At 43.3% G+C, this 22,112-nt stretch overlaps 1 protein-coding gene across 1 annotated transcript in view; it reads right to left on the bottom strand.

The window, feature by feature from the left end:
* Nucleotides 1-21,875, bottom strand: part of PYROXD2 (pyridine nucleotide-disulphide oxidoreductase domain 2) — a 105,738-nt gene extending 83,863 nt beyond the window's left edge. Inside the window, 3 exon segments of the mRNA XM_044297426.1 lie at nucleotides 3,485-3,578; nucleotides 12,134-12,153; nucleotides 21,547-21,875. Of these exon segments, the coding sequence (XP_044153361.1) occupies nucleotides 3,485-3,578; nucleotides 12,134-12,153; nucleotides 21,547-21,844 (412 nt within the window). The 5' untranslated portion in view covers nucleotides 21,845-21,875.
* Nucleotides 21,876-22,112: the final 237 nt, after the last annotated feature.

Genomic DNA, 22,112 nt, shown 5'->3' with positions numbered 1-22,112 from the left:
AATTGGAGGCATATGGGGCTAATAGGAGGCATATGGGGCTAATAGGCATATGGGGCTAATAGGAGGCATATGGGGGCTAATTGGAGGCATATGGGGGCTAATTGGAGGCATATGGGGGCTAATTGGAGGCATATGGGGGCTAATTGGAGGCATATGGGGTCTATGGGGCTAATTGGAGGCATATGGGGTTAATTTGAGGCATATGGGGGCTAATAGGAGGCATATGGGGGCTAATTGGGGGCTAATTGGAGGCATATGGGGGCTAGATGGAGGCATATGGGGGCTAATTGGAGGCATATGGGGTCTATGGGGCTAATTGGAGGCATATGGGGTTAATTTGAGGCATATGGGGGCTAATTGGGGGCTAATAGGAGGCATATGGGGGCTAATTGGAGGCATATGGGGTCTATGGGGCTAATAGGAGGCATATGGGGGCTAATAGGAGGCATATGGGGGCTAATAGGAGGCATATGGGGGCATATGGGGGCTAATTGGAGGCATATGGGGGCTAATTGGAGGCATATGGGGGCTAATTGGAGGCATATGGGGTCTATGGGGCTAATTGGAGGCATATGGGGTTAATTTGAGGCATATGGGGGCTAATTGGGGGCTAATAGGAGGCATATGGGGGCTAATTGGAGGCATATGGGGGCTAATTGGAGGCATATGGGGGCTAATAGGAGGCATATGGGGGCTAATAGGAGGCATATGGGGGCTAATAGGAGGCATATGGGGGCTAATAGGAGGCATATGGGGGCTAATAGGAGGCATATGGGGGCTAATAGGAGGCATATGGGGGCTAATAGGAGGCATATGGGGGCTAATAGGAGGCATATGGGGGCTAATTGGAGGCATATAGGGGCTAATTGGAGGCATATAGGGGCTAATAGGAGGCATATGGGGGCTAATAGGAGGCATATGGGGGCTAATTGAAGGCATATGGGGGCTAATAAGAGGCATAATGGGGGCTAATTAGAGGCATAATGTGGGCTAATGAGGCATAATGGGGGCCAATGGGGCTAATAAGAAGAATAATGGGGGCTAATGAGGCATAAGGGCTTATATGGGGGCTGATATGGGAGTGATGAGAGGCATAATGAGAGGCATAATGTGTCATCCACAGATCCCCCATAACAGTGTGTCTTCCACAGATCCACCATAACAGTGCGCCTGTGCACTGACGAGAGACAGATAGAAGGGGAAAGAATCCGTGGAAGCAAGCAGAGGACAGCACAGCAGACGACTGAATAGCTTCTTTTGTAAGTAAATTGTTTTATTATAACTGTATCCCTGCAGACCGCAACTCTCTCGTATTTTGTAATCTTATTTTGTTTTTGCCCCCCCATTTTTGACTGTGGTATCTTTGTGCCCCCCCTATATATTGTTCCTAGAGTCGCCACTGCTCCTAGGAATCCCTAGACCTCTCCCTGACTCCTGCCAGTATGAGTAGAGCCTGAAGGTGGAAATACTCATACACCGTAACCTAGGCCCTGGAGACCCTAGAAGGCCCTAGGAGTGGTGGCAGGGAATGAGACAACTGGTTCCTCCCCAGATGAAGGAACCAGCGTCTCCCTGAGGCCTAGACAACAACACACTGCACTTAGCTTAAAGCAGTATGGAGGAGCAGGAGATCCAAAGGAACAACACACCAGCTTAACCAACTCCAGCAGGAAATATCCACCGCATGGTAAGCAGTGTAAGGCCTCATGCACACGACCGTTGTGTGCATCCGTGGCCGTTGTGCCGTTTTCCGTTTTTTTTCGCGGACCCATTGACTTTCAATGGGTCCGTGGAAAAATCGGAAAATGCACCGTTTTGCAGCCGAGGCCGTGATCCGTGTATCCTGTCCGTCAAAAAAATATGACCTGTCCTATTTTTTTGACGGACAACGGTTCACGGACCCATTCAAGTCAATGGGTCCGTGAAAGAACACGGATGCACACAAGATTGGCATCTGTGTCCGTGATCCGTGGCCGTAGGTTGCTTTCATACAGACGGATCTGAAGATCCGTCTGCATAAAAGCTTTTTCAGATCTAAGTTTTCACTTCGTGAAAACTCATATCCGACAGTATATTCTAACACAGAGGCGTTCCCATGGTGATGGGGACGCTTCTAGTTAGAATACACTACAAACTTTGTACAAGACTGCCCCCTGCTGCCTGGCAGCACCCGATCTCTTACAGGGGACCGTGATCCTACAATTAACCCTTTCAGGTGCAGCACCTGAAGGGGTTAATTGTACTATCATATCCCCCTGTAAGAGATCAGGGCTGCCAGGCAGCAAGGCGCAGACCCCCCCCCTCCCCAGTTTGAATATTGTTGGTGGCACAGTGTGCGCCCCCCATCGGGCCCCCGTCCTCCCTCTAGTGTAATAAATCGTTGGTGGCACAGTGTGCGCCCCCCATCGGGCCCCCCTTCCTCCCTCTAGTGTAATAAATCGTTGGTGGCACAGTGTGCACCCCCATCGGGCCCCCCTTCCTCCCTCTAGTGTAATAAATCGTTGGTGGCACAGTGTGCGCCCCCCATCGGGCCCCCCTTCCTCCCTCTAGTGTAATAAATCATTGGTGGCACAGTGTGAGCCCCCCCATCGGGCCCCCCCTTCCTCCCTCTAGTGTAATAAATCGTTGGTGGCACAGTGTGCGCCCCCCATCGGCCCCCCTCCCTCTATAGCAGTAACAACATTGGTGGCAGTGTGCGGCCTCCCATCTCCCCCCCCCATCATTGGTGGCAGCGGAGTTCCGATCGGAGTCCCAGTTTAATCGCTGGGGCTCCGATCGGTAACCATGGCAACCAGGAAGCTCCGTTTTTGCAGACCGTGAAAATAAACTGTCGTGTGCATGAGGCCTAAGGCCTAAGTCAGAACTAAATTGGGCCTCAGTAATGACCACCAGCTGCACCTGACAAGAAGTGTGGTCATTACAAAACAACAAGACTGAAAGGAGAAAACAGAGAGACTGTCAGATACCCTCACGGGCTGCCAATCTCTCCAATCTTCTCACCTCTGTCATGGGAGATACTGTGACACATATATGGTGCTTCTGAGTGAGAGAGTAGGAAGCAAAATCTCCTGTCTATAAGTGTGTATTGGAGACATCATTACAGCTGGTCTGTAGCTACCAGCTTAGGGTGAAATCTGGATGCAGGAAATAAGTGGCAAAATCTGCGTGTAACGCATTCAAATTTTTTGTAATGGCTTTCCAATGGATTTATTTCAGAATTTGTAATGGAAATAATTCACCACCTTTGTACATCCTAAGCTGCAGTACCAGACACAACCAATGGGCAAGTGTGGTGCTGCTTCTCAGATTTTTTATTTTTTTTAATGCAGCTTTTTTATTTTTTTTTATTCTGAAAAAAACCGCTTATCTGTGCATTTTTGAATGGGGAAAGATGGCTGTTATTTATTTTTATTATCAGCTGTTATTACCGTTGTTCCAAAAATATTTATAGCATTTTTAGGGAAGAAAAAACAATTTTTTTCACCTGGAATAATCTCCTCAGTAACTGCTGCTCCGCCAATCACGTGGCGCCTCTCGAGTACTACACAGTTTACCCCAGATTTCTGCAGATACGCCGCCTGCAGAACAAGAAAACAGAACAAGAGAGTAATCAGATATAGAAGAGCACCTACATATCGTCCCCAGCACTGTCCCTACAATTCACACACACCTGTTCCTAATCTCCACGTTCTGCCCGCACATCATTGCCAAGCAGGTGAGCATTTATAAACGGCATACTTTTTTTATATGTTGCATTGTTACTTGGGCACTGTAAAGTAGGATTAACTGAGCATTATGTGGCAGTATTATAAATGGCTGTATTACGGTATGTGTGCATGATATGGTGGTGTTTTTGGGGCACACTATAGTGGTATAATGTAGATACTTTAGCGGGTGGTATTATAGTTATCTATATTATATGTGTATCATGTAGTGGTGTTCAGTGCCGGTTAGATGATTTTGCCGCGCATGCGCCGTTGGAATCACGAGACGCTGAGACCACCGCCGACTTGAAAAAAATAGAAGCCAAAAGGTTTGCAACACATGTCCGCCTATTGACCTCATACAAACTGGTCTCGGCGTCTCGTGATTCTAAATCAGCCAGAGCCGTGAGTTGTAATCCCCAACATCTAATGAGTATCTATAACGAGGAAATACGGCATACACTATTTGCGGAGGACATTTTGAATTTATTAGCTGACTCAGGTAAAGATATAACGGGTGTTCTAACCCTGCTGGAACACTTTGGTACTATGTCAGGGTTCAAGGTCAATCAACATTAATGCAAACTACCAAACCTGACTCCGCCATCTTTCCCTATGTAGCGGAAACAAGTAAGAAGCCCAATAGCTATCGCACATACATCAATAAAATATTTAGGGATATTAATAGGTAAAACACCAAACTCTCTTTATACTTTAAACTCCCCCCCCCCCCCGATTAAAAATATAATGGGAGATCTAGACAGATGGATGCATCTCCCAATATCCATCTTAGGCCTCATGCACACGACCGTAGTTCTGGTCCGCATCCGAGCCGCAGTTTTTACATCCCGGATGCGGACCTATTCACTTCAATGGGTCCGCATCCGTTGCTCCGTTCCGTAGCCCCGCAAAAAAAATATAACGTCCTATTCTTGTCCGTTTGGCAGACAAGAACAGGCATATCTACAATGGGCCGCCCGTTCCGCTAAAAACGGAACGGTCGTCTGCATGAGGCCGTAGGGAGATGTCACCTTATAAAAATGATGAGTGCTCCCAAGTTACTGTAGTTCATGCAAACGATCCCCCTACTCATTAAACACCAAGATCTTCTAACACTGGAAACATCATTTAGATCCTTCATATGGGCTACAAAAAGGCGAAGAATATCTCTAAAAACCTTACAACTGACTAAAACACATGGTGGCATCAACTTCCCTGATATTCGCACATACAATCTGGAAAGCCTCATGAGACATTGTATAGATTGGATAAAAAAGAGAGACAGATACTCAAACTATTTACTAGAATCAGACCTCCTCAGTCCGCGGAACCTAGATACCTTATTACATACCAAATTCACAGATATCCCCCCTAAAGCTAGGCGTAGTTTGTTATTTATAGACACATATGCGTCGAGGAAGACGGTCAGAAAACTCTTTGGTCTATCTTTTCAATGCTCCAAACATCTAGGCCTATCAGTAGCGGGAAAGACACTGAGATGGCATGGAACTCAAACGCTATCCGATTTTTGGAACCCGGTACAATGAAGATATCACACCTTCCAGGAATTTAGCTTGAAAACGGCAGTGAAAGATTCCTCCTTCATGTCCTACTACTGCATCATTAGTTGACTCAAGGCCAAACTACGGGATCGCTCTACCGAACTCTCCCAAAACGACTTTGATCTAATGATTGGACAGACGGACTCAACCGCCACTCTTGCGTCTCTATACAGAGACATAAGAAGCAATATATCAAGGAAAGAAGTCACATCCGTTTTTCATAATTGGGAAAAAGAAGTACCTAAATACTCCGACAGAGGTTTTGGAGGGATGGAAGAGAGTATGCTCCGCAACGGTAAATGAGGTGTGGAGGGAAACAAATGTCAGATAGAAAACACCAATCTTTTCCGTGGTCTCTGGCAATGCACTAAGGTGGGTGAATTTTGGGGGAAGATGCGTCAATTATTGCTAGACAAACTACGCATACAGTTACCAGAGTCACCAGTACTATCTATTTTCCACAGCACCACACCGCACCGCACCGCACCATCATGTCCCAATGATAACACACCTGATACTATTAGCAGCACAACGTTGCTTACTAGTAGTGATGAGCGGCAGGGGTCATATTCAAATTTGCAATATTTCGTGAATATTTTGTAGAATATTCGTTGAATATTCGCAAATTCGAATATTCGTTAGGAGTAGTGTTAATTGCGAATTTTCGTAATGCGAATTTTCATAATGAGAATCAATGAGATTGTAAAAACTCAGATCCAATGATATATTCTAACTCCCAGGCGTTCCCATGGTGACGGGGATGCTTGTCGGGGAGGAGTATGCCAAAGTGAAACAACTGTACAGATTTTTTTTTAAAAGACGAATATTCTAAAAAAACTAATATATATTTGTTTTTTAGAATATTCGTAAAATATATTCGTAAAACAAGAATATATAGCAATATAGCGAATATTCGGAAAACAAAAACAAATGTAGAACAATTTAGCTAATATAGTGCTATAATCCTTCTGAACTTCAGATGAGAAAAAAATTATTAGACAAAGAAGATTATAGCACTATATTAGCTAAATTGCTCTATATTCGTATTTTTTATCGAATATTCGCTATATTGCTATATATTTTTTTTGAATATTCGTAATATTCTAAAACAGGAATGTATAGCAATATAGCGAATTATTATATTACGAAAATTCTCATTACAAAAATTTGCATTATGAAAATTCGCAATCAACACTACTCCTAAAGTCAAAGATACTGCAGCCTTCTCATTGGCCCACAAGCTAGAAGCAGGGAGGGATCATGTGTACTGATTTAAAAAAAAAATCACTAGATTCTAAATATTCGCGAATTCTCGAAGAGAAGATATTCGCAATAAAAATTTGCAATTCGAATATTCGTGATCAACACTACTTACTAGCTCAGTGGCTAAAGCCGGAATGTCCACAATCCTTTAACGTGGTCTCTCAGATAAAGAGGTGTTTCATGTTGGAGTTAGTGGAGGTGGAACGTAGAAAAACAAAACTGACACACATTTTTTTTATATTGGAAAACCCTTATTGAAGCACTCTCATTAGATGAGGAAATACAAGCGATAGAATCACCCTTACGACTGACAACATGGTACCTTAGAGGGAAACAAGCAAACAATCTAGGCAGACTTCAGATAGATTAAGGCTGGGTTCACACGGGCGTCACGTTTTGGCTCAAGATGCGTTCCGGGTGCATTGCGGCAAACCCGCGCGAGTAGGTACCCAATTGCAGTCAGTTTTGACTGCGATTGCGTTCCGTTGTTCAGTTTTTATTGCGCGGGTGCAATGCGTTTTGCACGCGTGTGAGAAAAAACTGAATGTGGTGGTACCCAGACCCGAACTTCTTCACTTAAGTTCAGGTTTGGGTTTAAGGTTGTGTAGATGTCATTATTTTCCCTTATAACATGATTATAAGGGAAAATAATAGCATTCTTAATACAGAATGCTTAGTACAAGGTCAATTGAGGGTTAAAAAATTAAATAAAAATTAACTCACATCCTTCAATTGATTGCGTAGCTGCCGGTCTCCTGTTCTTTCTTCAGGACCTGTAAAAGGACCTGTGGTGACATCACTGAGCTCATCACATGGTCCATCACCACGGACCATGTGATCTGCAAATAGGTCAATTGACCTTTTATTATTTTCCCTTATAACCATGTTATAAGGGAAAATAATACTGTGAATAGACTTTCATCTTAGCAACCGTGCGTGAAAATCGCACCGCATCCGCACTTGCTTGCGGATGCTTGCGATTTTCACGCAGCCCCATTCACTTCTATGAGGCCTGCGTTGCGTGATAAACGCACAATATAGAGCATGCTGCGATTTTCACGCAACGCACAAGTGATGGCTGAAAATCACCGCTCATGTGCACAGCCCCATAGAAGTGAATGGGTCCGGATTCAGTGCACCTCACGCATTGCACCTGCGCGGAAATCTCGCCCGTGTGAACTCAGCCTAAAGGGCTGTTGTATCTTAAAGACACGTGATAGAGACGAGATAAGGCAAAATCATAATGTCTACCAGGTGGGGCTACTTATCATACCTGAGACACCCCATATGCTAGCTCAAGTAAACAGCAGGCCTAATTGAGGTTGAATTAAAGGAAGTGTAGCCAGATATACCAAGTCTAGCTGGGCCGTCTGTGCTGGGGGGGGGGGGGGGGGGGGTTCATGAAAATGTAACTGATATTAATGCCATATGTCTTTTTCTTCATTGAAATAAATAAAGCCGAACCTATTATGATTATTTAAATTTTTTATTCATGAGCTCCGCATGTATAATAACATAATATATTAAGGGACCAAGAATATCAAGACCCGATAAAAGCAATATAAGGGTCACCGTGGACCTACATAAAATATTGGAATGATCCATATTGCACCACAAGTCCTAATACAAGTACAAACAGCGCTAACAAGTTGGATTTGATTTAGATCTTACGCCTAACTATGGAATAATAAAGCCGAACCTTTTATCATTAGATTATTTTTTATGAGTGAGCTCCCCATGTATAATAATGTAACAATATATCAAGGGACCGAGAATATATTCATTGTTACCTGTATGTCATTTTATGTTGGTTTTTATTGATGTAATGATACGCAATACATTTGATTATTAAGTAAAGGCATTATATACAAATAAACTGTCAGCTAGACATAATTTTATATTTAGACTTTTTTGTGTTTTTGTCACAATCACCAATCGGTAGTTGGTGGGCTAAGGGTACTTTCACACTTGCGTTTTTCTTTTCCGGCATAGAGTTCCGTCACAGGGGCTCTATACCGTAAAAGAACTGATCAGTTTAATCCCCATGCATTCTGAATGGAGAGCAATCCGTTCAGTTTGCATCAGGATGTCTTCAGTTCAGTCGTTTTGACTGATCAGGCAAAAGAGAAAACCGTAGCATGCTGCGGTTTTATCTCCGGCGAAAAAAACTGAAGACTTGCCTGAACGCTGGATCCGGCATTTTTTCCCATAGGAATGTATTAGTGCCGGATCCGGCATTCAGAATACCTGAATGCCGGATCCCTCCTTCCGTTCTGCGCATGCGCAGACTGAAAAAAAGGTGAAAAAAAATAAATGCCGAATCCATTTTGCCAGATGACACCGGAAAGACGGATCCGCCATTTCAATGCATTTTTTCGACTGATCAGGATCCTGAGGCTACTTTCACACTAGCATTGTTTAAATCCGGCGTTCAATTCCGTCACCGGAACTGCCCGCCGGATCCGGAAAAACGTGTGAAAACGGATTACATTTGAATCCTGATCAGGATTTTGATCACAATGTAAAAATGCATTGGAAAAAACGTATCCGCCATTTATGGACTTTAACTTTTTTTTCACATTTTTCTGGTTTAACATGCAAAAGCCGGATCCGGTTTGACTGAACACACGGCGCCGGATCCGGCGTTAATGCAAGTCAATGGGAAAAAGACCGGATTCGGCGTTCAGTCAAAGTATTCAGGATTTGTGGCCGGAGGTAAAAATACAACATGCTACGGTTTTCTGAAAAGCCTGATCAGTCAAAAAGACTGAACTGAAGACATCCTGAACGGATTACTCTCCATTCAGAATGCATGGGGATATGCCTGATCAGTTCTTTTCCGGATTTGAGCCCCTAGGACGGAACTCAGCGCCGGAAAAGAATAACGCTAGTGTGAAAGTACCCTTACTAATGCCATCAGTTTGCATATGTTTTGCCTGATCCGGCAGGCAGTTCCGGCGACGGAACTGCTTGCCGGATCTCTCTGCCGCAAGTGTGAAAGTACCCTAAGCTCCAGTATATGCTGGTTGAGCTATTAGTTTGTTTTTATTTAGCAGTATTTTATATGGCTGCATTATGTGTGCATGGTATAGTGCCTTTGGGAGATCTATAGTAGTATAGTTTAGGCGCTATGTGGCAGGATTATAGTAGGCTATGTTACTGTAAGTACACATTAGGTGGGCGCTCTAGGGTGGTATTATTTAGGTACTACGTGGCAGTAGTATACAGGGAGTGCAGAATTATTAGGCAAGTTGTATTTTTGAGGATTCATTTTATTATTGAACAACAACCATGTTCTCAATGAACCCAAAAACTCATTAATATCAAAGCTGAATATTTTTGGAAGTAGTTTTTAGTTTGTTTTTAGTTTTAGCTATTTTAGGGGGATATCTGTGTGTGCAGGTGACTATTACTGTGCATAATTATTAGGCAACTTAACAAAAAACAAATATATACCCATTTCAATTATTTATTTTTACCAGTGAAACCAATATAACATCTCAACATTCACAAATATACATTTCTGACATTCAAAAACAAAACAAAAACAAATCAGTGACCAATATAGCCACCTTTCTTTGCAAGGACACTCAAAAGCCTGCCATCCATGGATTCTGTCAGTGTTTTGATCTGTTCACTGTCAACATTGCGTGCAGCAGCAACCACAGCCTCCCAGACACTGTTCAGAGAGGTGTACTGTTTTCCCTCCTTGTAAATCTCACATTTGATGATGGACCACAGGTTCTCAATGGGGTTCAGATCAGGTGAACAAGGAGGCCATGTCATTAGATTTTCTTCTTTTATACCCTTTCTTGCCAGCCACGCTGTGGAGTACTTGGACGCGTGTGATGGAGCATTGTCCTGCATGAAAATCATGTTTTTCTTGAAGGATGCAGACTTCTTCCTGTACCACTGCTTGAAGAAGGTGTCTTCCAGAAACTGGCAGTAGGACTGGGAGTTGAGCTTGACTCCATCCTCAACCCAAAAAGGCCCCACAAGCTCATCTTTGATGATACCAGCCCAAACCAGTACTCCACCTCCACCTTGCTGGCGTCTGAGTCGGACTGGAGCTCTCTGCCCTTTACCAATCCAGCCACGGGCCCATCCATCTGGCCCATCAAGACTCACTCTCATTTCATCAGTCCATAAAACCTTAGAAAAATCAGTCTTGAGATATTTCTTGGCCCAGTCTTGACGTTTCAGCTTGTGTGTCTTGTTCAGTGGTGGTCGTCTTTCAGCCTTTCTTACCTTGGCCATGTCTCTGAGTATTGCACACCTTGTGCTTTTGGGCACTCCAGTTATGTTGCAGCTCTGAAATATGGCCAAACTGGTGGCAAGTGGCATCTTGGCAGCTGCACGCTTGACTTTTCTCAGTTCATGGGCAGTTATTTTGCGCCTTGGTTTTTCCACACGCTTCTTGCGACCCTGTTGACTATTTTGAATGAAACACTTGATTGTTCGATGATCACGCTTCAGAAGCTTTGCAATTTTAAGAGCGCTGCATCCCTCTGCAAGATATCTCACTATTTTTGACTTTTCTGAGCCTGTCAAGTCCTTCTTTTGACCCATTTTGCCAAAGGAAAGGAAGTTGCCTAATAATTATGCACACCTGATATAGTGTGTTGATGTCATTAGACCACACCCCTTCTCATTACAGAGATGCACATCACCTAATATGCTTAATTGGTAGTAGGCTTTCGAGCCTATACAGCTTGGAGTAAGACAACATGCATAAAGAGGATGATGTGGTCAAAATACTCATTTGCCTAATAATTCTGCACGTAGTGTATATGGCAATGTTATGTGTTCATCATATGATAGTGTATTTGGGATCTCTATAGTGATATAAGTTAGGTGCTATATGGCAGTATATGTGGCTGTATTATGTGTACATCATATGGTGATGTTTTTGGGCACTTTATTGTGGTTTTACTTTTCACTGTGGCAGTGTTATATGAGCAATGCTATTTGGACGTAATAGTGTAGCCTTTTTGGGGTGATCTGCAGGGGTGCTCCAACACAAACCTTCATACCATGAGAGCCTCCATAAATCGTGGTCAGATCTTATTTGCACCTCCAATGGTGGTGTTTTTGGGCACTTTATAGTGGTATTATTTAGGTGCTATATGGCAGTATTATAGGAGCACTGTATGGCAGTATTACTTGAGCATCATACCATTATTTTTTGGGCAAACCATGCCTCCTTGGTAGACCATTAGCAGAAGGCTTAACCTCCAAAAACAACACAGCTGGGTAATTGCCCCCTTTTTATTTGTACGGTATAAATATGAAATATTATTTTGTCTATTTCAGACCTACTCTATAATACATACTGACCTTTCTTATACAAAATTGTTGGAAACAGAAGGACAAATTACTTTACATTGCAGAATTATTGATATTTAAGAAAATGCAGAATCAGTCTTTTTAATGTGGATAAAGTATAGAGTTAATAAATGACTGTAGTCGTAACTTACAGTGTATATGTAAGCACCTTTACATGCGGTATTTTACTACGGTCAGCACTTTACTCTTACTATGGAATTTGCTTGCACATACAGCAGTTAAATGATTTACAGAACAAAAAAATTTCATAAAACTCACCGCTACCAGGCCATTGTGTCCTGTAAAAGAATAAAAAATACACATTTACACACACAATACTATATATTGTGTTCATATATACAGGATAAAGATGTAAAAATATAATAATAAGATTGCACAATGAAACATTTTGGAGTTTTCTATCATACTTTGTGTTTCATTTGCTGTCAGTGAATGAACTATGTCCATTGTAATGAGCCATGCATCGGTTTCAGTTAGATATAATCAGGACAGGTTTTCAGCCATTGGCTCCATACACTAAAGCAAGCAGAAAGAAGGAATTGAAGCTTAAAGTATATTAGAAAGTTGCTATGCAATAGACAAATATGTATTTAATTTAAACCATTTAACCAATTTACACATTGGAACAAATAGTAAAGATGTGAAATATTCTTGCTGAAACCTGGAGATTTTAGTTATAGAGTTTAGAGAGGGCAAAGATCATAGAACTAACTACACAAGTCAAATTTATTCTCTCTACTGTATTATCAGTGTACTGTGACATCATAGTGTTTATTATCCTGTACTGTGACATCATAGTGTTTATTATCCTGTACTTTGACATCACTGTGTTTATTATCCCTGTACTGTGACATCACTGTGTTTATTATCCCTGTACGGTGACATCACTGTGTTTATTATCCCTGTACTGTGACATCACTGTGTTTATTATCTCTGTACTGTGACATCACTGTGTTTATTATCCCTGTACTGTGATATCATTGTGTTTATTATCCCTGTACTGTGACATCACTGTGTTTATTATCCCTGTACTGTGACATCATTGTGTTTATTATCCCTGTACTGTGACATCACTGTGTTTATTATCTCTGTACTGTGACATCACTGTGTTTATTATTCCTGTACTGTGACATCACTGTGTTTATTATCCCTGTACTGTGACATCACTGTTTATTATTCCTGTACTGTGACATCACTGTGTTTATTATCCCTGTACTGTGACATCATAGTGTTTATTATCCCTGTACTGTGATATCATTGTGTTTATTATCCAGTAAGCCATCAGTCGGTAGCTGTAAGCAGTGTAGCACTGCATTGGGGAAGCGGCATCAGGCCGTGCTGAAGCTGATATGTTTAGGAGACAAACAGCACCCGCCGCAGAGCTGTGGCAGGGGATAAGAGACCAGACTGAGCTGTGGCTCTCGCCACTCAACCTAGATCCAGGCATGGTTGTGTGTGATAATGGCCGTAACTTGGTGGCGGCTTTGGAGCTCAGTAAGCTCACACACAAACCATGCCTAGACCATGTCTTAAACTTAGTGGTTCAGCGGTTTCTCAAAACCTACCCCAATTTGCCTGAGCCACTGGTAAAGGTGCGCCCCGTGTGTGCACATTTCCGCAAGTCATCGACAGCTTCAGCCAGTCTGTCAACGCTGCAGCAGCGCTTAAAATTGACAGCTCACCGACTGTTGTGCGATGTGAGCACGCACTGGAACTTGACATTCCACACGTTGGCCAGGCTTTGTGAGCAGTAGTGGAATACCATCTGCAACATGGTCGTCGCCTTTCCAGTCAGCTTACGCTATTCACAAGCGAGGAGTGGGCATGGATGTCTGACCTCTGTGAGGTTTTAAGAAACTTTGACTAATCACAGATAGTGAGTGGCGATAACGCTATTATCAGCGTAACCATCCCACTTCTGTGTCTACTCAAACGATCGCTGCTCACAACTAAGGCGGACGCTTTGCATGTGGAAGAGGTGGAAATGGGGGAAAACATTACACAGGGTGATACACCACCCTCCGTTCGTCTTCTCAGCGTAAATTGGACGATGAAGAGGAGGAGCAGGAGACGGTTGCCTCCGCTACAGAGGGTAGTACCCATGGAAGTTTAATTCCATCTGTTCAGCGTGGGTGGGCAGAAGAGGATGAGGAGAATAAGAGTGATCCTCCTGATGACGACAGCAAAGTCTTGCCTGTTGGTACTCTGGCACACATGGCTGACTTTATGTTAGGCTGCCTTTCCATCGACCCGTGCGTTATACGCATTTTAGACAACATGGATTACTGGTTGTTCACACTTCTCGACCCCCGCTACAAAGAGAAGATCTCATCTCTCATTCCTATGGTGGAGAGGACGAGCAAAACGGTGCAATACCAGAAGATCCTTGTTGAAAAATTGCTCCAAAAATTTCCATCTGACAACGCTGGCGGCAGAGTACGTAGTTCCTTGGCCAACCAGGGAGGGGAGACAAGGGGAACACACAACAGTTCCAACAGAGGCAGGGCAACACTCTCCCAAGCCTGGGACAGTTTCATGACACCCCGCCATGACCCTCACCCTGATGAGCGGCCTAGTTTCACAAGGAGGGAACATTTTGGAAGATGGTGTGTCAGAGTCCTCAATTATCCCTCAGTGCCTTACAACTACTGGGTGTCCAAGCTGGAAACGTGGCACAAACTGGCTCTCTACGCTTTGGAGGTGCTGACCTGCCCTGCTGCCAGCGTTTTGTCTGAGCGGGTATTTAGTGCTGCTGGTGGCATTATAACAGATAAGCGTATCCGCCTGTCAACTGAAAATGCTGACAGGTAGACTCTTATAAAAATGAACAAGGCCTGGATTGACTATGACTTCTCTACTCCACCAGAGGAATGCTGATGAACATAAAGGCACTTTAAATGTGTTGTTTAAATGTACTGAATACACTGTATTCCCATGCACCCCTTTCACCACAAACAAGGGTATATGGTTGAATCTTCCTTTTCTTATCCTCCTCCTCCTCTTCCATCTTATCAACATGCTTATTCGTCGCATATAAGGTTTTACAGGGACAGCTCAGCTGCAGACCCTCGCATATTATTTTTAGAGTTAGAGGGTCAGCTCAGCTGCAGGCCCTCACCTACAATGTTTTACAGGGTCAGATCACCAGCAGGCCCTCGCATATAATTTTTTAGAGGGTCAGCTCACCAGCAGGCCCGCACCTAAAATCTTTTACAGGGTCAGCTCCCCTTCAGGCCCACAACTAAAATCTTTTACAGGGTCAGCTCACCAGCAGGCCCTCGCATATGTTTTACAGGGTCAGCTCACCAGCAGGCCCTCACATATAATTTTTTACAGGGTCAGCTCACCAGCAGGCCTTCACCTACAATCTTTTCCATGGTCAGCTCACCTGAAAGCCCTCACATATAATTTTTTTGGAGGGTCAGCTCACCAGCAGGCTCTCACCTACAACCTTATAGAGGGTCAGCTCACCAGCAGGCCTTCACCTACAATCTTTTACATGGTCAGCTCACCTGAAAGCCCTCACATATATTTTTTTTTTAGAGGGTCAACTCACCAGCAGGCTCTCACCTACAACCTTATAGAGGGTCAGCTCACCAGCAGGCCTTCACCTACAATCTTTTACATGGTCAGCTCACCCGAAAGCCCTCACATATAAGCAGGCCCGCACCGTAAATCTTTTACAGTGTCAGCTCACCAGCAGGCCCTCGCATATAATGTTTTAGAGGGTCAGCTCACCTGCAGGCCCTCACCTACAACCTTTTAGATAGTCTACTCACCAGCATGCCCGCCCCTAAAATCTTATATAGGGTCAGCTCACCAGCAGTGAAGCTGGCCAGCTAAGACCTGTCCTAGGTTGCTAATATGGCTTATATGTGTATAAAGCTACACCTGCCAATAACCTTAATACAGTTCCTATGTTTATATGTTAAAGACAAAAGCAGAGTTATTTACTGTGACATCATGTTTTGGTGTCATGTAATAGTTATATATTTGTGTTCACAGAAGCAGAAAAGATAATATGCCTTTAAGATTCATTATATGAATGTAAGGTAAGCTCAATGACACAACAGACACAACAAAAAGCATAGAGTTAAACTGTTATTGCTGAAAAGGAGTCTTGACCATTCACAGCCAGCCTCACACTGAACAGGAGTCTTAACCAACCACAGCCAGCCTCACACTGAGTCTGTGTGGTAAATCCCCTAGCTGGAATCATTATTCACCAGAGAGGGGAGCTGAACAGACACACAGTTCCAGTTAGAGTTCAGTTTTATGGGAACAAGAGGCCAAAATAGGTATTTAGAACAGTTATATAATGTTCCTTTTGTTGTATTGTGATTAGAAACTGTGTACTGAACTAGTTATATGTGCTTACCTACAGTTCCACCAAACTGCGAACTACTTAACCCCTTAAGGACTGGGCCATTTTTCGCAAATCTGACCAGTGTCACTTTAAGTAGTGATAACTTTAAAACGCTTTTACTTTTCCAGGCCATTCTGAGATTGTTTTCCTCGTCACATATTGTACTTCATGGCAGTGGTAAAATTGAGTAAAAAATTATTTTTATTTATTAAAAAAAATTCAAAATTTACAAAAAAAATTGAAAAATTAGCAAATTTCAATTTCTCTACTTTTATAATAGATAATAATACCTCCAAAAATAGTTACTACTTTACATTCCCCATATGTCTATTTCATGTTTGGATCATTTAGTGAATGCCATTTTATTTTTGGGGATATTACAAGGCTTAGAAGTTTAGAAGCAAACTTGAAATTTCTCTTTCAGACAATTTCTAAAACCCACTTTTTCAGGACCAGTTCAGGTCTGAAGTCACTTTGTGAGGCTTACATAATAGAAACCACTCAAAAATGACCCCATTTTACAAACGACACCCCTCAAGGTATTCAAAACTGATTTTACAAACGTCGTTAACCCTTTAGGTGTTCCACAAGAATTAATGGAAAATAGAGATAACATTTATGGCCCTGATTCTGTAGTTTACAGAAACACCCCATATGTGGTCGTAAACTGCTGTACAGGCACATGGCAGGGCGCAGAAGGAAAGGAACACCATACGGTTTTTGGAAGGCATTGTTTGCTGGACTGGTTTTTTGACACCATGTCCCATTTGAAGCTCCCCTGATGCACCCCTAGAGTAGAAACTCCAAAAAAGTGACCCCATTTTGGAAACTACGGGATAAGGTGGCAGTTTTGTTGGTACTATTTTAGGGTACATATGATTTTTGGTTGCTCTATATTACACTTTTTGTGAGGCAAGGTAACTAGAAATAGGTGTTTTGGCACCGTTTTTATTTTTTGTTATTTACAACATTCATCTGAAAGTTTAGATTATACGGTATTTTTATAGAGCAGGTTGTCACGGACGCGACAATACCAAATATTGGTTGTTTGTTTCAGTTTTACATAACAAAGCATTTTTTTTTTAAAGATTTTCTTTGTGTCTCCACATTCTGAAAGCCGTAGTTTTATTTATTTTTTGAGCGACTGTCGGGATGAGATGACGGTTTGATTGGTACTATTTTGTGGTGCGCATGACTTTTTGATCGCTTGCTATTACACTTTTTGTGATGTAAGGTGACAAAAAAATGGCTTTTTTACACCGTTTTTTTATATATATTTTTTTTACGGTATTCACCTGAAGGGTTAGGTCATGTGATATATTTATAGAGCAGGTTATTACGGATGCGGCGATACCTAATATGTCTACTTTTTTTTATTTACTTAAGTTTTACACAATACCAGCAGTTTTTTAAACAAACAAAATGATGTTTTAGTGTCCATATTCTGAGCCATAGTTTTTTTTATTTTTTGGGCAATTGTCTTAGGTAGAGGCTCATTTTTTGCAGGATGAGGTGACAATTAGAGTGGTACTATTTTGGGGGGCATATGCCTTTTTGATCACTTAGGCCTCTTTCACACGGGCGTCATTTTTTTTGCCCGGATAAGAGCCGTGTGCGTTGCGGGAAAATGCGCGATTTTCCCGTGCGAGTGCAAAACATTGTCATGCGTTGCACTCGCGTGAGAAAAATCGCGCATGTTTGGTACCCAAACCCGAACTTCTTCATAGAAGTTCGGGCTTGGGATTGATGTTCTGAAGATTGTATTATTTTCCCTTATAACATGGTTATAAGGGAAAATAATAGCATTCTGAATACAGAATGCATAGTAAACCAGCGCTAGAGGGGTTAAAAAAAAATTAAAAAAATTTAACTCACCTTAGTCCACTTGATCGCGAAGCCCGGCATCTCCTTGTGTCTCCTCTGCGCTGAGCGGCTGAACAGGACCTGGGGTGAGCTGCTCCATTAAATACAGGTTAAGGACCTTCGATGACGTCACTCTGGTCATCACATGGTACGTCACATGATCTTTTACCATGGTGATTCACCATGGTAAAAGACCATGTGATGACCGGAGTGACGTCATCGAAGGTCCTTAACCGATATTTAATGGAGCAGCTCACCCCAGGTCCTGTTCAGCGCAGAGGAGACACAAGGAGATGCCAGCTTCGCGATCAAGTGGACTAAGGTGAGTTAAATTTTTATTTTTATTTTTTTAACCCCTCTAGCGCTGGTTTACTATGCATTCTGTATTCAGAATGCTATTATTTTCCCTTATAACCATGTTATAAGGGAAAATAATAATGATCGGGTCTCCATCCCGATCGTCTCCTAGCAACCGTGCGTGCAAATCGCACGGCATCCGTACTTGCTTGCGGATGCCATCCGATTTTCACACACCCCATTCATTTCTATGGGGCCTGCGTCACGTCTAAATCGGACAATATAGAGCATGCTGCGATTTCAACTGAACGCACAAGTGATGCGTTAAAAACAACGCTCATGTGCACAGCCCCATAGAAATGAATGGGTCAGGATTTAGTGCGGGTGCCATACGTTCGCTGCACGGATCGCACCCGCACGGAAAACTCGCCCGTGTGAAAGGGGCCTTAGTGTTGCACTTTTTGTAATGTAAGGTGACAAAAAAGTTTTTCGTTTTTTTTACACTGTTTAAAAAAAAATTATGGTATTTATCGCACAGGGTGGATCATGTGATATATGTATAGAGTCGGTCATTACGGACGCGGCGAGACCTAATATGTGTGTTTTTTTCCAGTTTATTATAAAATAAGAGAAAAGTGGCTTTTTTTCTCTCTTTTTTTACTTTATTAATTTTATTACTTTATTAATTTTATTTGTAATGCATTACCTGTAAGTGTATGACACTGAGTAATACACTAACAGGTTGCCTAGGAGACCCAGCCTGAGGCTGGATCTCCTTGGCACCCGTAGAAGGCAGGTCCCGATGCCGTGCAAGGCATTGGGCAGCCTCTGCACGGCATCGGGTTGCCTTCTGAGACATCGAGTCTCCGCCACAGCAGCGCGGGGACTAGATGGGCTCACTCAAACACAAACCCCCTTATATGCCGTGGTAGTGGCATAGAAGGGGTTAAACCGCAGTGATCGCTGATACGATGGGGGGGGGGGGTCTGCTCCCATGGTCCCGGCTACCGCTGGATTGCAGGTTGGTCGTAACCCCTAAAAGCGAGCTGCAAAGAAAAAAAGGGGTCAGTCAGCACATCCCAATGCGCAGGTGCACATTGCTATGGCCGAAAACACAAAGAAAAAAAATACAATGCAACAGCACTCTAGAAACTAAAGTACAAAAAAGTATTCTGATGCTAATGCTACCCTTATAAGTAAATTTGAGATTGTTGGCAAATACATTTTGTACAAAATTATTTGAGCCCGTCTGCCACACGTCAGGGCGATCTCTGTAAGACGGGAACCTAACACTAAATTCTACCTGTTATGTGCCACGACGGCCGCCATACAATTCAGGGAGTGTAGGTTCCACATGCATGCTGCAATTTTTTGTCATTTTTAGTGCCAAATTGGCCTCCAGTAAATCCAGGGAATGCAGGTACCAACATGCTGTACTGAGAAGCGATCAGCGTATAATGTGATGGAAAAAAAAAATCCAGCCAGCAAAGGAGGCAATATGGACAATCACAATACATTAGTAAGTGCCTTGTATTACAGATGTAGCAGGGTTAGCACTAAAATTTCTAGCTTTCTCTTCATGATAAATGTTATTTGCTGAAGTGACAACCCCCCTTTTAGCAGTGTCTATGTATAATTACTGTTTGTTCTGAAGGATACATAGAAATGTATGAATAGTAATTGTGTGTACTTGTAGTCAGTGTACACAGGTATATATGCATAGAGTATGAAATGATACACATAGTGTGACGCACCATTTTAAATTACTGGGCTGGAGGGGGACCCACATTTTCCATACAATCCAGACACCCTTAATGTCCCTGTACATGACCATCGCTCTATGCACTTGGAGGACTTGGGACCCCTGTTCTTGTTATCGTCAGGGGTCCCGACAATTAGTCATATCCTATGGATAATAGGAGGTGGTCACCGTCTGCATGTGTTTGGGGTCATTTACAAAGACTGGATTTTTACGCTAGCCTCTGTTTCCTCCTTCGCTGCTGAAGAAGGATTCACCTAATTTATGAGGAGACATGCACCCCTTTCCAGTTTAGACGCACCTCTGACAGTCCTTGCACTTGGCGTAAAGACTACGGCAGCCCCTGACGGGACTCGTTTCTGCTCCTCTTTCACGCCCGTTTTCGGGCATAAATGATAGTAAATTTGCTAGAGCAAAGTGGCGAGGATGGCGTAAAAATTCCTGCGCAGCAAAATGTTGTCCTGGGACTTCTTGTACGCTAAAAACTGGCATTAAAAATGTTTGTAAATGACCCCCGCTGTGTTCGCAGTCCATTTAGTGAGTGCAAATGCCACTTCATCTATAACTGGGCTTCTTATAGATGTTATGTTGTGCCAGGTTTTAAGATATCCCCTATAATTGATCGGTGGGGTGGTCCGACCACTGAGACCCACACTGATCTCGAGAACAGGGGGGGGGTACTGTTTCACCGTCTGCTGCAATCCCATAGTGCAGGGATCATCAACCTCCGGCACGCCAGCTGTTCAGAAACTACAACTCCTAGAAATCTTCATTCACTTCTGTGGGGGGTTAGAAGAACAGCCGAGCACGTTTGCATGCTGGGAGTTGTAGTTGCACAGCAGCTGGAGTGCCGAAGGTTACTGATTCCCTGGTACAGGGATGGCCGACCTGAGGCTCTTCAACTGTTGCAAAACTACAACTCCCAGCATGCCCAGACTGCCTACAGCAGGACATGTTGAGAGTTGTAGTTTTACAACAGCTGGAGAGCCGCAGGTTGGCCATGCCGGCCCTGGTATATAGAATGAGGCCAGATGCATGCTCTGCCTGCCGCTCTAATATATCGGCAACAGAGCCCTGCAAGGTGGTGGCTGGAGCCCCCCCATAGAAATGAATGGAAGCGCACCGCGCACGACCAACCACCGCTCCCATTCACTTCTATGGGCCTGACGGAAATAGCAGAGTCAGCACTCGGCTATTTCTGGCGGCCCCATAGAAAATAAATGGAGGGCGGCTGCGCATGCGCAACACTTTCAGGGTTCCGTTCTGAATAATGCTGGGACCCGAGACTATAGGACAATGGGGGCATATCCTACTGATATTCCCCCATTGTCTGTGATGAGACCACCCCTTTAAGTCAGTACACGCTGTTCAGACAGACTGCGTTACCTCCTCCGACGATCACAGCGTCATATTTCAGCTTCGGCTCCCCTGAAGTTTTGGAATTCGCTCTTCCACTCAGGCAACGGATTTGTTTCCCCAGCCGCAAGCCCACAGCAGCCATCGTCAGGGTATCAAGGGCGAGAAAGGTGGCTTTGTGCCCAACTCGCACTGATTGAAGGGTGGACTTTGACGTTCTTCGCTTTGCTATTAACCTAAAAGTTACAGCTGCAGTCAAGTATATATATTTTTTCTCCAGCAATGGGATCCTCTGTGCAGAAAGTACAACCCTGCGTGTAGTCACCATGTAGGCAGGTCTCAGAATAGAAGGCTGGGCTGCAGAGGGACGCTGAAGTATTCCTGCTATGTTCCCATAAGGATACTATACAGCTTGAAATGAATAGAGAGGACCCCACAGGGGACAGAAGAGCTTTTCACTAAAGAATCTCAAGGATCGGCCTTTAGAGCGAAGAGACTGCGGCGTCTGAACTCCTGACGTGCGATTTAGTAACTACATGTATTAACTATTACGAAGCATCTGTTCTTATGACTATGTTGTACCATCCCTCTATTAT

Source organism: Bufo gargarizans, chromosome 6, assembly GCF_014858855.1.
Source record: "Bufo gargarizans isolate SCDJY-AF-19 chromosome 6, ASM1485885v1, whole genome shotgun sequence".
Classification (NCBI taxonomy): domain Eukaryota; kingdom Metazoa; phylum Chordata; class Amphibia; order Anura; family Bufonidae; genus Bufo; species Bufo gargarizans.
The sequence above is the reverse complement of the archived record's forward strand: the minus strand, read 5'-3'. Positions and strand labels throughout refer to the sequence as shown.